Source organism: Triplophysa rosa, linkage group LG24 (genome assembly GCF_024868665.1).
Source record: "Triplophysa rosa linkage group LG24, Trosa_1v2, whole genome shotgun sequence".
NCBI lineage: Eukaryota > Metazoa > Chordata > Actinopteri > Cypriniformes > Nemacheilidae > Triplophysa > Triplophysa rosa.
The window spans coordinates 241544-258918 of NC_079913.1; the positions used below are offsets into that span (position 1 = coordinate 241544).

General features: G+C 40.5%; 2 protein-coding genes and 1 non-coding gene across 8 annotated transcripts in view; all 3 read right to left on the minus strand.

The window, feature by feature from the left end:
- pthlha (parathyroid hormone-like hormone a) overlaps window positions 1-6851 on the minus strand; it is a 93327-nt gene extending 86476 nt beyond the window's left edge. For 2 of the 6 annotated variants that reach the window (XM_057324056.1, XM_057324055.1), the window contains exons 1-2: window positions 5334-5484; window positions 4739-4806 (exon numbers count right to left, since the gene is read on the minus strand). The gene's annotated coding sequence lies outside the window, so the exon portion shown is untranslated. Of the gene's footprint in view, window positions 1-4738; window positions 4807-4891; window positions 4910-5333; window positions 5485-5996; window positions 6394-6804 lie in introns of those variants that run through there. The other 4 variants (XM_057324050.1, XM_057324051.1, XM_057324052.1 and 1 more) reach the window with 4 other exon arrangements.
- Window positions 6852-15267: 8416 nt separating this feature from the next.
- rpl18a (ribosomal protein L18a) lies at window positions 15268-17292 on the minus strand. The gene is made up of 5 exons (XM_057324386.1): window positions 17206-17292; window positions 16239-16418; window positions 16017-16146; window positions 15655-15764; window positions 15268-15418 (listed from the first exon to the last, which is right to left on the minus strand). Exons 1-5 carry the CDS (start codon window positions 17221-17223, stop codon window positions 15326-15328), a joined length of 531 nt encoding a protein of 176 aa, XP_057180369.1. The 5' UTR covers window positions 17224-17292; the 3' UTR covers window positions 15268-15325.
- On the minus strand, window positions 15812-15946 carry LOC130548241 (small nucleolar RNA SNORA68). Its single transcript, XR_008961996.1, has one exon. It is a non-coding gene; the product is annotated as a small nucleolar RNA SNORA68 (small nucleolar RNA).
- Window positions 17293-17375: the final 83 nt, after the last annotated feature.

A 17375-nucleotide genomic window follows, 5' to 3' on the forward strand; every position in this document is an offset into this window, starting at 1 on the left:
TGCCGTGTTTGAAAGTAAGCAGTCTGTCAAGTTGTAAATCCGAAGGTGAATGAATAACATTCCACAATAACCACAAGTTATTGGCTTGGAAAAAAGGGAGTCGACTCTGAATCACACAAACGAGTCGTCCCTTGTCTGATTCCCTAGGACTGCCCACGAAAACTTCACTCTTCTCCCCCAAACACTGTAGCTCGTGAGCCTCATTCGAGGTATCATTCATCACAGCAGACTAGACCATCTGACCAATCACATCAGAATAGGCTAGCGGAAAGGAGGGGATTAGACAGATGAATCGCGGAACAAATCATTTGAGAGTCAGTCAAGACGTAAGGTAAGAATAATTATTACGAAATAATAGTGTTTTTACACCTTCTATGTACATAAACTTGTTGTTGGACACTCCATAAACCAAAGCAGGACCTTAAAAATCCCTAGTTATGTACTCTTTAAGAGCCTTCATAAGCACAAGCCCCGCCCCTTAGCTGATGTCATTGGTCAACTAATTCACATTAGTTGCTTGTTTAAAACAGTGCAGACGTGATGAAGTCTAGAGCTGTGGAATGACATAAAATATTCTGCATCCATAAAAGCAAAAGCTTTGCTTGCACACACAATGCTGATATATTTACATGTATCCACACATTTAACAAATCATATAAGTACGTTTGTCTTCTTTTACTCTCTATGATGAGCTCAGTATGTGGCTGAAGAGAATTACATGTATATAAAGTATATATAATGTATATATATGTCTCACAACATATTTACTTGGACGTCTGTTTAAAGCTGTTAAAGCTGGACAGAACTTTTTCAACACCTGTCTGCACTACTTGCATCGAACATCCCTACACTGTAAAAAATGATTTGTTGTTTTTTTGTTGTTTCAACTTAAAAAAATAAGTTCTGGTGGCCGTAAAACTTTGATTTAATTCAATGAGTTGTTTGCAACAAATTCATTAAGTGAACTAATATTTTTAAGTTGAACTAACTTAAAATTTTAAGGCAACCAGGTAACTTATTTTTTTAAGTTAAATCATGTTTGTCATTGTTTTAAGTTAAAACAAATCATGTTTTACAGTGTAGCTTTGAGGCCAAATTCAGAAAAAAGGTCACAAACTTGATCATCAAAACCCTGACAAACACGCAGACACACACACACTTCTAAGATTCACATTTTATTTAAATTTACGCATGAGACAAATTACTCTTAGCGCATTAAATCTGTACATTTTTGTAATCAATGTGTGTTTTCTGGGATCGAACCCATGACCTTTGTGTTGCTGGCGCAATTCAGCTAAAAAGATTTATGAGATTCATAGGCGTCTGTCATACATAATGATGGTCAGAATGCCAAATAAATAGAAGTTATAAAGCTGTACAATTCAAAATTACATTTGCATCAATACTAGGGGTGGAGCCGAACCCGAATACGGTATTCGGAAAGGCACAAATAGCGTGTTTTTTACGAATACTTATTTCGAACAAATACTTTAAAAAATATTTGTATTCGGGAACAAGAAAAACTTTATATCAAAAAGCTGCGTTTTCTCACGAGACCGCAGTGCATGCCCGCATGAGTGAGTGAGTGAGTGAGTGACATTCAGGAGTCGGGGGGGGGTTGGGGGTGGGGTTCAAAAAGAGGTGACTGACACAGGCTGCTCCACACAGCAACAGAGAAGGCTCGGCTGAGCGAAAAAAGACTTCACTGCGTGCATCACTATTTTTGTTGAATAGATTTTTGTACCTTAACTGGGTTCCGGAGGCAGTTTATAACTTTCGGGAAGCGGAGTTTGATCGGGAGATTATTCCGTTACGCTTCATTATTGACGTCTGCAGTGGGGTGCTCTCATGTTCGCTCTGTTTACGTACACTATAACGTAAATTAGAAGTGTAACGCAAAAAAACTGGATTTTTACGCCTATTTTGAATTTTACTCGAATACAAATACAAATACTTCCCCCCCTCAACAAATACAAATACAGATACAAATACCGGCTGCTTTGCACACCCTTAACGGCAACATTACACACTGCATGAAATGTAATTTTCATGATCTCATGTTATGTACTCTTTAAAGAAGAGTCGATTCCTTTAATGGAATCAATTCCAACCTTTGGAATCGGCTCTCGATTCTCAATGCCTTGGAATCGATTCTTTTTGGAACACTGGAAAACACTGAAGTGACGCCAGGCGTGAGACATGGTGTCACAGAGCAGAAGGGAAGCAGATTCAACCCACAGGGTGTCATGTTTACTGAAGTCATTAGCAAGTTACTAAAATAATGAACAAGTTTTAATTGCTTATTACTTTCAGTTTGGGTAAGGTGACGTTTTACTGTAGACAGCTTCATTCATTCATTCATTTATTCTGAAAGTCTCCGTGACGGAGACGGATCTGTTCGTGGAGCACTTGTGTGTGTGTATTTTGACCACACTCCTCTTAAGATAATATGTGACAAAGTAAATTGGTTTATCTTATGATATAGGAAAATCTTCGTTGTGCGGGTATTCAGTTACAAATAATCACATACAAAATAGGGATGCACCGAAATGAAAATTCTTGGCCGAAGCCGAACGTGATGTGAAACACTTGGCCGAAGGCCAAATAATACTGAACACCGAACATGTTTTTTTGCAATTCTTCTATTTATTAAGCCATTTTTTTTCAATATTGCACAAACTGAATAGTCAAAATGTGCTTTTTATAATTTGTCTTGTTTTTCAATAAAATACAATACAACTTAATATAAAATTGAGCAAAACGAAGTAAATTCAAACAAAAAATTGAGCCCTCTCCCTTCATGAAATAGCCTATATTAATTAGGCCTATAACTGACTGCTAAAAGAATGTAATGTAAGTTACTCTGTACAACTACAACAAAACAGTTCTTTAAAAAGTGTCATTCCACATTAGGCCTATAAGCTAAAAATACGAATAAACTAAAACTGTTGGATTATTAGGCTACAATGCAAAATGATTTGAGAAAAAAAAACATCCAATCCAAGCAATTCTGACGGATGCTGACTGACAACCATTTCAGTTCACGTCTCTCCTCCAAACTCCGCCCACAAAAGCTGTCTGTCACTGTTCTCTCAGAAGGTGCACAGAACATACTTTTACAAGTTGTTTAGTACAGGGAACTGTGTGCACGCGACCACTGTATGATGTCAAAGGATGTCGCGAGCGGCGGGGCTACTGTCAGACAGCCCGCTTCCGTCTGAAGTAAAGTTACCGACCAGTAAAGACGCTTTCATTCGGAAATTTACTTCCGTGCGGCAAGTCCCGTGCTGTGTCTTTCTCTGACACTTTAAAATTTAGGGGATAGAATATACAGTTTCTACAGTATAAAAAACATTACGCCTATGGACTGTCCCCACAGAGATAATAAACCAGACGTGTGTGTGTGTGTGTGCGCGTGTGCATTCATGTTTGTATATCCCGGTGGAGACCTAAACCTGAATGCACGCGCGCACACACATGTTGGGTTTCCATGTTTTATGGGGACATTCCATAGACACAATGGTTTTTATACTGTATAAACTTTATTTCATATTCCCTCCCCCTATCCCTAACAATCACACACAACTGTCTGCTCTTTTACATTTTCACTAAAGTTCATTCTGTATGATTTATAAGCTCGTTTCCTCATGGGGACCAAAAAATGTCCCCATAAGGACAAGGGTTTTGGATATTGCCATCTTTGTGGGGACATTTTGTCCCCATACTGTAGGGTTTACCCTTCCCACACACACACACACACTAACGCACACACACTCACGCGCACACACACACACACACTTTATACTGTCAGAGTGTTTCATCTGCAGAGCTTCAGATCTCAAGATGACGTTCTGTAGTGACTCTGTTGTCAGATCAGGTTATAAACACCTCGCTTCTCAGTGTTTCATGAGAACACAAGCTGTGTGTGACCTTTAAGAAACTCATCAGTGAACATTACTCATTAACACTTTCATCAGAAATAAACAGCAGAATTTCACATGTGTCCTCGCTCTCTCTCCTCTCTTAAAGGGACAGTTCATCCTAAAATGGTGCAATCTTTTATTCCCCCTCATGTGAGTCTTTCTTCAGTGGAACACAAGAGAAGATATTTTCAGAAATGTGTTTTTGTGTTCATACAATAGAAGTCAATGGAGTTCAGTTTTGTTTAAATATTAACATTCTTCTAAATATCTTCTGTTGTGTTGTGTTGTGCAGAAAAAAGAAAGCCAGGTCTGGAATGAGAGTGGTAATATCATAAGTTGGTCTTGTTTTCAAATGGCTCTAAATATTCAGCCGGTTATTGAATTTAAACAGTAAATACTCTCAGCTAACAGTCAAGCACAATTGAATTATAATGGACGGCAAACGTTTGACCTCACAGATGGTGAGAGGCTTTCACTGAAACTCTCTGTGGGGTTCCAGTATAACTAGACTTCTTTTTCTCATGCATCGCTCTTATCCTGATGGTTTCACGTCAAGCATTGAGACAGGTTGAGATTTGGAGAGCAGTTAGTGAGAGCCCCAGTTTGACCTCTTCCATGAAACACACAAAACGTCCAGCTGACTTTCATTCAGGGGTAATTGAGTTTTAAAATGACGCAGACAGAAACAATCAAACGTGCACCAGACGTGGAGCTTAAACAAAGACACTACTGACGGAGTACATTCTGACGGGGGGTGACCGTATATCCCATCTCAAGCCTAACGTGGACCCGCCGCTAGAAGACATTACACTTACCCAAATCTTTATGTTTCAGATTAACCATCGGCCGGCGGTCCTCTCGGTGTGTTCTCTTTCCTCTCCACCTGCAGGAACACAGAGGTCTTTTTCAGCTGATGGACAGCTCTTCTCATGCGGTGTTTGTTAAGAAGATTGTGTTTCATGTCTTACAGAAATACAGATGTGTCTCTCTTTATTCAACTCCAGCTTCAATCACGCCACGGTAATGTTTTACATTGATAATCTGTATGTTCAATCGCTATCAGCTTCATTTCTAATGCACGTGTTTATCTGGGCAGCTCAGGGTTTGAGGGGCGGGGCCTATGAATGCAGCTCAGATGATTGACATTAAAACATCACAGGCACTGGGGACTGCAGAATGACACTTAAACTTCCATGAGCACAAAGTAGGGTGGAAGAGAATAATGTAAATGAGAGAAAACTGAGTGAGAGTTTATAGTGATTATATCTTCAGTATCCCACAACCCCTGAGATTCCAATCGATTGACATACTCAAATGACCAGAGCTGGAAAACTTATTACAACATCGAGAGAGAGAGAATATCTGACTGCTTAAACCTCAACACTAGTACAAGAAGAAGTGTACTTTTACCTGACAGATGATAAAACAGATGAAACACACTTTTGACTCGCCATTCCTATCCAGACAACAGATTACACAATACATCCCAAAAACTTTACAGACGGTTTCATTTTAACATAAACAGACGTTACAGCGCATGCGCACTCTTATGACCACCCCAACTGAACTTCCGGTACACATTCACAAACAACAGAGTGCCTGTAGGTTATGTCTGATAACAATCAAAAGAAACCGAGAGTTACTTGGCTAAACTTGTCTCTGGAATATTTTGAATTTAGACTGCGATACCAAGCTCAACCGCTAGATGTCAGTGTACCATACGGTTTCTTTAAATGCGACCGAACTACAGGACCTATTCAACAAACTGTTTATTTAATAAAATGAACATACAACAAAATTCAACAAATCGTTTCTTTAATACAATTATTATACATTAAAATAACAATACAAATTAATATTAACATAAATTAAATATTTATATTATTAGACACTAGCCAAGCACAAACCGGAAGTTAACTGGGGGTCAGGCGCGCGCGCGTCGGATGAAACGACCTAAAGTACATTCAGAACACCTTAGCAACCACAGACAAGATACACTAATAACTAAAGTACCATGTGAATCAGTTCTGTTGAATATGTGATCTAATATTGTGTTATTTCTCAAACACTCACCCACCCACGTGAGTCTTGTCACTGTTCTGATGTATTGAGTGTGTCCATAGCCGCGGGAACGTATTTTGAGCAGGGGGTGCTCTGATTTTATTTTTTTGATTTTATTTTTTTTGCCAGGACAGAAGTTATGACTGTGCCATGGGCGAGCCGCTTAAGTTTAATGTTAATAAATAACAGAGGCAAAAATGTGTTGCTCCCGAGAATAAAGAAGATCCAAGTGTGGTCATAGGATACAGCATAAAAACAAACACATAAACGCATGTTATATGTATGCCTAGAGGGTATGCATTGACGTCACTTTCCCACGTGAACACGCCGGGACACGTTCCTCTGAGTGGTAAAACACGCAGCAAAATGGCTGTAGAGAATAGGAGACACAAAGAAACCGGGACTAAGACATGCAATTATTTGCTGAAATTACAAGCAGCTGAACTCGACGGTGATCCTTACGACTTCCCTATGACTTACAAAGGAATCAAGTGTTCCTGGACACTGAAATGTTGCACAGAATTGCGTTTCCTGATATTGTAAGCAGTCATTTTGCTGAATGTTTTGCCCCTCATAGGGGCGCGATCACGTGGTGTTCACGTGATAAAGTGACGACACGTCCATACCCCCTATAGCCAAAGCACAATCTGTTGTACGAAAACCAGCTGCGCTGCGCTGCGCTGCTTAACCACCCAAACAAAAACCAGTCACGTGATTAAACACAACCGAGTGCTGCACGGCGACAGCACAGAAATCAACACGTAACGTTACACATTCTGCCTGTAGACCACAATCTGAAATCAAGAAATAACTGTCTTACATTACTGCTGGCCTGCATGCAAAACTCCGAAAGTGGCATTTCTTTCTGGGTTGACGCTGTTGAAGTCCTGCATGACGACATAAATGTTCAGTAAAAAAGTCTGAAATTCGTTTTTGCGCCATTTGGACAAGACCGCTCGTGACACTTGACCTTCACTAACGCCGTGACGTCATGTGACACTTGCGTTGTCATTGTAACAGTAACGTTATTAAAACAAAAACAGTAACGTTATTAATGTTTTCAATGGATATTAGTGAATAGACACATGAATAAAATGTATTATGTTTATTTTTGATAAAACATTTCATTTACGGAGTGTCTATTTACACAAATAGCCCACCCAAGGTAGCAATGCTTTTTACTCTAACCGAAAATATCTGTATTTACTTTGGATTAAGTAGAAAAAGTAGTTAGATGCTATTGATACTTCTAAATAGTGGCACATAACGTACTATTTGCACCTCAGTATTGTTGCGCATTAAACATTATGCAATAATAACAGTGTGTAAATCATTATATTTTTTTAAATTATTAAAATGATGGTAACTTATTGTGATATTAAAGCCCTACACCCCTAACCTTACCCTAAACTTTATGAATAAAAATGAATTTCAAGTCTTAAATCAATTTTATTGAAAAGAAATGCGAGAGTTTGATTAGACTCCCGGCCTCCCGTGTCACACTATACTTTACACCTCACGCCACTGCAGTCATTGTTCAAAATGAAGTCGTTCTTCTTACATATTCTCTATTCAAATCACATATTGGTGGGCGGACCTGGTGCAAATAGTCTCTGCCTTTATTTATTTATCTTTCACACCGTTTCATTTTTTCTTTCGCTCGACGCCAGGGGGGCTGCAGCACCCGCACTTCCCGTGGCTGTGAGTTTTCACAGACAGTGTACTCAGATCTGTTACACCCCTCACCTGACCTGAGATCAGAACGCGACCCACATACTGATGCTTCTCACAGATCATAACCGACCTGATTCATGAATATTCATTGTTACATGTCACTGGAGTCTATATGATGTTGTTCATGATGAACGTTGTGTTACAGGTGTTCATGTACAGAGACACATCTTTTCATTTGAAATATATAATACATAGCTGGAGAGCCGTCATCTGATATTTGTTAATAAAGTTGATTCCGGATGGATTGTGTGTGTTTTGTGTAACTCTCCTCTCACCCTGAAGACATCACATGATCTGATCTCCATCTGTGGAACATTCCTGACATCTGACAGTTAAGTCTTCTTTAGCCTGTTTGGAATAGTTTGGGGTCTGGTGAAGCGTCAAGCATGCTCCATAAAAACTGATGTCTGACACTCACACAATACATACATGCGCACGCACGCACACACACATAAAGTGTGTGTCTGAAAACATCTGTTCTGATACACACAGATTCACAACATTCCTCTAACCAGCTGTGACGTCTCTCTCTCTCTCTCATGACTCTGGGGTTATTTCTTCTTCATGTTTCTTCAGCGTCCGGCAGCTGCAGGTGGTGTTATGGTGTGTTCATGAGGGGAAATACTCATGTGAAGCTCATTAATCAAGAGAGGGTTATTTTTAGTCCTCTGTGAGCTCACAGTACAGCTTTTCAGTGAGGATTCGCATGGTGCACGGAGGTCAGAGGTCAAACAAAGACTGGAATGTGTGTCTTGAGTCAAATGAGTGAAAGAATCAGTCTAACCTGCTGTGATGTGACGTCACGTAATGTTCTGCTCGTGTCATGCATGATTGACTTTTCCACTGTTGTCAGATTCCAAGAATCTTCATGTTAAGTGCGTTAGAGGTCAAAGGTCAGTCCATATCCACAACCAGCACAGTGTTTTCATCTTTTATAGACATAATGACTTTTGTACAACCCTCACAGAAAACTTTCTGCTTTTTGACATTAAAACATAAACCGTCCGTGTGGATGAGGAAACCTGATGTGAGATGTTACAGAATTCTTTATACATTTATTGAGTGTTCGTGTGGTGTAGTTCTTCATTTTGTACTCACTCATGTTGTTTGTTGTTTTGAAGAGCGTCACGTCTGACAGCGGCTCTTGATTCCTGAAGAAAACAACTTTAAAACTCTGAGCAAGTCTTCACATTTTTATACTTGTAACCTGTGTGGTGTTTACATCTTAAGTGCTATTTACCTCTTGTATGTGTCAGCAGATTAATGCACATGTTTGACATGATACGTTTAAATACATGTGCATGAAGTGTATTGTTTGTTTTTTCAGGGAGTCTGTGCTGGTGTATGAGCCCCTGTATCAGATGTGTGTGCGCGCGCGTGCGTGTGTGTTTCCATTGGCGTTTAGGAGGGGAAAAGCCCCTGACCTCATGAAGCATGTAATTCCCTGAGAAAATTACAGCAATTACTTTTCCATAACAGTGCTGGAACACTGTATACATTGAGAAGAAGAGTTTCCATGTGAAATCCTCTCTCGCTCATGCGTGCCTTTATGTGTTATGGGTGTAAAGTAGAAATAAATCTGTAAAAACTTTTCTGTAAGCAGCGGCTCGGGTCTCAGAGCGATCGGGACCTTCGAGGTTAAACGTATGATGTGATTTTAAACTCATGTCATGTTTCTGTAGGTGTCGGTTGTGAAGAAATCAAGCGTTCATGCTTCTCATCAAGTCTCGTGTCATTATCACACGTGATGTTTTAATGAGCTCATGTAACAACATACAAGTTTTGTGTATTTAAAAACTCATTTCACACACCACAGGATCATTTCAACCAGTGTTTTTCAACCTTAACAATTGACTTCAAAATATTCAAAACAATAACCGAAATACAGAAAACTAAAACAACTGAACACTACATCTTTTTACGTGTGCGTTATTTTTAATAAACATCTGAGGTGAAGAATATTTTATGGTAGAAACTGTGATGCCTTCAAATATTGTTGTGGTCAACTGAAGTCATTAAGTTTGAGATCCTATGCTTTAAATCAACTGGTTATGATACTAAATAATAAACACTTGTGCATATAAAAATGTATTTAAAACTAAAAGTAAAAAAATGAACATAAACACTTAAACATCATTTATTCACCCTCAAGTTGTTTTAAGTCTGTATACATGTTGTTGTTCTGTCGAACACAAAGAAAGATATTTGGAAGAATGTTTGTAACAGTTTAAACAGTTCTGGGTCACTATTTACTACCATAGTAGGAAAAGAAACGATTGAAGAAACTAGTCAATAGTGACCCAAAATTGATTTTCCCACTACCACATTCTTCAAAATATCTCCAGAACAAAGAAATGTATACAGGTTTGAAGATTTTTGAGTGAACTGTCCCTTTAAGTAAAGTATTTAACACACCAAGACTATTTGTCAAAAATCTAATATCAGCACAATTCACTGATGACATGTTTGAATTTGTGCTGCCCGGTCGGGTCTGTTTGCTGATTGTGTGTGTGGAGTTTTCTATGATCTTTAGGGGTAGGGGATAAAATACACAGTTTGTACAGAATAAAAATCATTACGCCTATGGACTGTCCCCACGGAAGATAATAAACCAGACTTGTGTGTGCATGTGCGTATGAGTGTGCGTGTGTGTGTGTGTGCATGTGCGTATGTGTGTGCATGTGCGTGTGTGTGTGCGTATGTGCGTGTGCACAGAGACTAGAACATGTTATGATCCATGTGGATGTGGAAATCAAGTATATTTAGATTGAGGGCTAATTTATCATTTATATTTAATTGAGAGTTTCCTCTTGAATGACATGTACTTGTTTGATTCAGACGGTGTTTTGTGGGTCAGGAGAGAAGAGACGTGTGGCACACAAACACAAGCCTCTATTCACACACTCAAAGCTCTTGAACGGCTTCAGTCCTGGAAAGCAGTGGAAGCCGTTTGTCAAACTCTGGGTTCCCGTCGATGACAGAAGCGAGTGCGGTCGCCCCGTCACCCTCTCAGGTTGCGCTGAAAACTCCCAGCATGCCACAGGAGAACGGCCTCCATCAGGGCTTGGCTCAGCCGGTGTACAGCTGAAAGAAACAGAGGTAGAAAAACAAGAGTCCGGTCATTTATTACAGCAGACTGTTTGGAGCGAAGCCCGTGGACATTTTATCTGAGTTTTATCATAAACCTGTTTATTTTATGAGATAAATGAATGAGATGTTGGTTGGTTTTATACAACAATTTAACAGACAGTAGAAATAAGGAATGTCCAGAAGATCTCTCGCGTGTGTGAAACTGTAGATGTGCTAAAGACTCAGGATCTATTACTTACGTTTGAGTTGAGAGTACTGGAGCATCTCACTGTCACAAACTCTCTGTTAGCCAACTGAAAAGCCAGAAACATACAGACATGAACACTTCACCAGCTTATGTGTATTCTTCTACTGCACACTTGCCTGTAGATCCTACATGAATTTATGGTCTTTAAATCGATACTTTGTATTCAGGTTCATACATTNTATGAGATAAATGAATGAGATGTTGGTTGGTTTTATACAACAATTTAACAGACAGTAGAAATAAGGAATGTCCAGAAGATCTCTCGCGTGTGTGAAACTGTAGATGTGCTAAAGACTCAGGATCTATTACTTACGTTTGAGTTGAGAGTACTGGAGCATCTCACTGTCACAAACTCTCTGTTAGCCAACTGAAAAGCCAGAAACATACAGACATGAACACTTCACCAGCTTATGTGTATTCTTCTACTGCACACTTGCCTGTAGATCCTACATGAATTTATGGTCTTTAAATCGATACTTTGTATTCAGGTTCATACATTGAGCAAGACACCTGACCCCCACTTGCTCCCCGGGCGCTGCAGTGATAGCTGCCCACTGCTCTGGGTGTATGTGTGTTCACTACTCTCTGGATGGGTTAAATGCAGAGGTCACATTTCGGGTATGGGTCACCATATCTGACTAATAGGTCACTTTCACTTCACTTCATCAAGTGCTGTCTTACAACCCAAAACTGGTCTGAAACACACGTCAGATGACTGTTAAACTAAAGAAGCTTTTCTTCACTGTTAGGAGACAGATATCACTCCCCACGTTGTGTTGTTGGTTCTATTGAAGGTTTGGATAGTCATTTCTGACCATATAAACCTGTGAAACACGAGGAACTTTAGATTTCACTCCAACATGTTTTTCTTTTATTCATTCAAACCGTTTAATAGAAACTCTGAGACGCTGCAGTTTTTGCTCTCCGTCTGTGGAAATCAGAGAGCCGATATATTTCAGCTTCACGACGGTCACTGACATTCCTCAAGTTCATCCTGTGGTCGCCCCTGGCAACACATCCCAGAATTCCCTTGCTGTCAACCTGAAAGAAACGGCCTGCTTTGTCCTGCTTTTATTTTCCCTCCTAACGGATCAAAAATCCATTCGTGGACGTTCACAGAAGGGCTCAATCTGAACTCAATGAAGGGTGACTTTGGGCTTCTCCGTCCTCTGATAATGAAGACTTTGTTTCAGCGAGGGGGACTCCAGAACTTCACATGGAGGTGTAGGCTGGTCCACTCGGTGTCCGACTCTTCTCCTCCATCACGTCCGTGTTCCCGGGAGGCCGCTGGCGCCGTGCAGCACGCTCGAGCCCAATGTTAAGCCTGTGAAACAGATACTGACGGGCAGGAGGTTCAAAGTCATTTCTTACTTTCCCTCATTGTTGCTCCATTTCTCTTGCCAAGACAAGTATGTGTGTGTGTGTGTGTGTGTGTGTGTGTGTGTGTGTGTGTGTGATCAGATGATATTTTACTTGTGCTTTCATGGCCAACATTCATCTTATTAAACTCCTACTGGACACAGCAGAAATCAGACTGTAAACACTTCCAGTTCATTTGTCACGATGGAAATGGAAGGTCGAGTTGAGCACAATGCATTGTGGGATACTTTACACAACACACAGTGTTTATACTGCACATATAATCTGAATATTATAAATCATAGTCAAAATTATTATTTACAACACGATCTGTATGTTATGTCTTAAAATAAAAGATTTATTAAAAAAGAGAATAAAAACAACTCCACCCTAAACTTTATGACATTGATGTCTGTCAATCACAGAAATATTGGACGTCAAGCAGAGGTGAAGGAATCTTGATCTTCTCAGTTGTTTAAAAGTTTGAAGCATTTATCAAAGTTTATGAATGTTTTCCAAAAAAACATTTTTATTTGATTTGCTAAATTTCATGACTCTTTAGCAGATTTGAACTCATACAGAAAGTCATGTTCACATTGTACACAATGCATGTGTTATTCTAAAGATCTCTCATATAGTGCAGAATGAAACGTGCCTTGGAATTTTTCTGCTTTGCTGTGTTTTATTCTCTGGCTTGAAATGAGTGTGTGTGTGTGTGTGTGTGTGTGTGTGTGTGTGTGTGTGTGTGTGTCTCAATAACATAATACTTTAAGTGTTGGCTTGGAGCGAGTGTTGAAGTCCTGACGCAGTGGGAGGTTTTTACTGTGCGTCCTGTGAAACTCTCTCTCTGTCTCCTGAATGTGAGAACTTTAAGTTCAATCCATCAGACGGGCGGGCGGGCAGCCTGCTGGCTCAGCGATCCTCGCTCAGGTAATGTTTGAGAAAACCACCCTGTGTTTTCTATCCCTGTACGGTCTTCTGAACCAGAATAAAAAAATCATTTACTCACCCTAATGCTCTCCAAACCCATAAGACTTCATTTCTTCTGTGTGGACACTTTAAATATAGATCTGTGTGTGTTCAGAGTCCAGTTGAACATGACTGGACAACATCAGATTCACACACAGGTTCTGAGACACTCTTACCTGCCAGCGACGCCTTTAAACCAAGAGCTTTTATGCGCTGTGGAATATGTGGCTTGAGGTTTGGGTGTTCGCCCCCTGCCCGGGCCGGTTCCTGGAAAGTGGCGTCCTGGGGGAAATCCACCCGCAGCTTCACTCCGACCCACAGAGCAGTAAACCCGCCGCCGACAAGCCCACAAAATCAACCGGCGCTAAACCACCCTCACAGGGCGACACTCGAACCCGCGCGGGGCCACCAGAGTCACGTGTGAGGTGTCCGGAGCAGGTGTGTGATCCATCGCCTCTAGCTGAGACCTGTAGAAGAATCACAAAACATGTTTTATACAAAGCTGTGAGGAAACAACAAAGCCGTTTGTCTTAAGTAGGCAATAATATGACAACAAAGTCTCAACAATTTAGCAGACTTAAGCTTTTAAACTGGACCTCAAGCATTAATGACGTCATCTTGCATTCATGAGCAGATTGATTGACAAGCTCTTGTGGTTTGGCTTTACGAATAACCTGTGAGTTCCTTGTAGAACACATAAAACCTATTAAGAACACGTTAAAGACAATGCAAGATGTTAGTAACAGCATAGTAACGAAAGCTCTACAGGCCTTTCAGGAGGAGGTCCAGCTTACTGCACAGTGCACACTACATACTTAAAAACAGTCTGTCACCTATTACACTACGTCCTCATGACGCGTTTAAAGAGGTCCACCTCAGATGTCAATTCATTCTGTATTGTGTGAAATGTCTTAAATTGTGCAATCCCAACCAACAAGTAAAAGAGCAATCTATAACCCTAAACGTTCTTTTCGATTCGTGGCGAAACAGCGGCGCCTTGTGGCGGTGAGTAAGAAACGCAGTTTTTAGATTTACACTCATTTCTAGTGATTTTGAGAAATGATTCTTTTTTAAGGAGTTTGATTATAAAAAAGCACAAAACGACCATCAGACATCTACCAAAAAGTATTTCTCGCCAGGTACTGCTGGAAAAGCATCTTCGTCTTGTAGAGAAGCTTCAACAAACATGCAGTTATATTATACATCACACATTAAGCTCTGCAAATTAACGTCTTGTGGTGCCATCCCCAAAAAGTGGAAAAATCCCTCTCACGTAACGCACGTTCTCTGGATCTGTTCCACATCTGTGTGATGATCTGCCCGCTGCTACAAGATCAGATCAGATTCTGTGGCCATCGACTGAAAACACATCTCTTCTGTCAACACCTGACCCATCAGTTCTGACTTCTCTCTCTCTCTCTGTATATATCCTTAGCCATGTATACTGTGGTGGGCTATACGAGACCAGTTTTACTGCACTTATGCTTTTCGTTGCTCCAGTTGCTTCTATTGTTTACCTCATTTGTAAGTCGTTTTGGATAAAAGCGTCTGCTAAATGACTAAATGTTCAACAGAAATCTGCCAAATATCACAACTCATCATTTTAAAATGAAGTCTATTTAAGATCCATAAGACTTTTGAACATTTGCAATAAAACCTTTAAGCCTTAATTCTCTTTGCTGTAACAACAGATAATACTCGTTTTCAAACACGACAGTAAACCAGACGACACCATGATGTAAAGAAGCTGTTTTTACACAACAGCAATGAGAACCAGATCTATTTTGCTTGTCATAAAACCGTTAAAGCAAATAAAGAAAACTCACTTACAGAACTCAAAGACATTGCAATGATGCTCAAAAGTTAAAAGACAAGAGTCAGAACGAGGGATTTTTCTTCACTTTGTTTATTCACCAGTAATATGAAAAGACAAACAGACACTTTAAAAGAAAGTGTTTGGTCTCTTGGTGGTGAAGCGAGGCTTGTGCTGGCGACGCAGAACCCTGTGAGGGAGAGGGAACTTGATCTTGGAGTCCTAAAAGGCAAATATTACAACATTAAAATACCGCTTTATATAGGACCAAAACATCCCCACATTAAATGTTTACAGTCTCACATGAACAGTTACATTTCTAATAATTGTGAGAAATGCCATTTTCTTGTACATCTCACATTGTTTGTATTGTGCATCTGACACAAGGAGAAACTCTCCGATGTCAAGGGCATCAGTGTTTGAGTATCACTGGAGATGTTGTGAACATGTAAACTCACGTGGAACTGCTTGATGGCGGGTCTGCGGCATTTGTTGGCTGGAATCACCTGCACCTTCATGATCTGGATGGAGTGAGCGCGGGCACGATGCCGGGCACCCATGTCACGATCTGAAGAACACACGCAGAAAAACATTAGCCGTGTTCAGACACGCAAGACATGTTGCACCCTGATTTTACTTTCAATGGCACATAACATAGCCTATGAAAGGCGACGAGTTCCATTTTATTTTGTGCACACACAGCAGGGTCACTGACACCGACAGCAAATGACCTTTGGGTTTGTGTGCAGGTGCATCAGTCTCATTTACAGGTATGTAGCATGTCCACAGTCAGGTGTGTGTGTGTGTGTGTGATACTCACAGCACTGCGTGACGGCTGCAGATGTGGTCAGGTCTCTGTACTCGCGGTACATGTTATGGGTTCCACTGCGGGAGTCATAACGCAGCCAGATGCCAAAGTTTTTCACCTTGAGGGGGGATTTCTCATGAACCTGTGCATGAAACAAAGAACCATTCTGAGTCAAACACAAAACCAGACCACTGTCCATAAACTTCCTGTTGACTGGAACCAGTGTGTTCATACCAGGCCGCAGTAGACGGTCTCTCCGGAAGCTTTCTTCATCTTCCTCAGCTGGGAGACAAAGTACCAGAAGCGAGACTTGGCTACCACATGGTTGGGGGCAAAAATCCTCATGCGGTACAGTGGGGGTGCAGGATTTTTAGCAGAAGGCAACAGACGCCCAACAACCTTATATTCCCGAAGCTGCAGAGGAAAAACCACAGACATTCAGAGAACATTCAACTCGAACACAAGTAAACAAAACAACAGTTGTCTAATTCACTGAACCCAGAGAGCTTTCATTTTGTCATCAACTATTCCTTCTTCGATTCTCATCTCAAACCATCTTGTCTGTTGTTAACTGATGTTGTCCCCTGCTGCACTGTTTTTAATGACGGAAACACTTTGGCTGAAATCTCAAGAGCAGAACTAAAGTATTTGATTTAACGTCACATTGACAAAAGTACCAACTACTGCCGAATAACAGTAAAGAAGAAACTCTGTAACATTAAAAAAAAAAAGTAATGTCGGGTACATCCCCAACATCAGCTAGGTAGATTCTTATCTATTAAAAGTTAAGAAAATCCACTTTTTAATCACACTTAAAAATAATATAAGATGTGACGTGGATTCACCATGGGCCTGCATGAAACATCACACAAACTGCATGTAAGAAGAATCACTGTGAAGATAAAATACTCCAGCTCACTAAACTCTGTTCTTATGTAAAAACGTGTTAAATAAGCATGCGTATTTGAGTTTGAAAGTGAGATCTCTGCCGTGTGCGAGTGTTCACTATTGAGCACATGGACTCGTTTCTTCAGCCGCCATGTTCCTCACTCCGCTACACTCAACAATTAAAACACATTCTGCCGCAAACCGTGTGACATAAACTCGTTTATATGGATAATCGCGACTCTACTGAGCGCGTTCGGGTTGTAACGGAGAATTTTAAGCGCTTGTGTGATGATTTTTAAAGGTTTTTACGTACTGTGCCAGACGCCTTCATGGTGCCTCTCGCTGACGGCCACTGTGAAAGAGGAAGCGGCAGGGCGGAGAGTTCTGACGTCAATCCTCTTCCGAGGGGCGGGCTTTAATACGGCCGTTTTCATTGGCGCTACTGAGCGATCGCTCATGTTGTGTACGGACAAATGCGTAGAA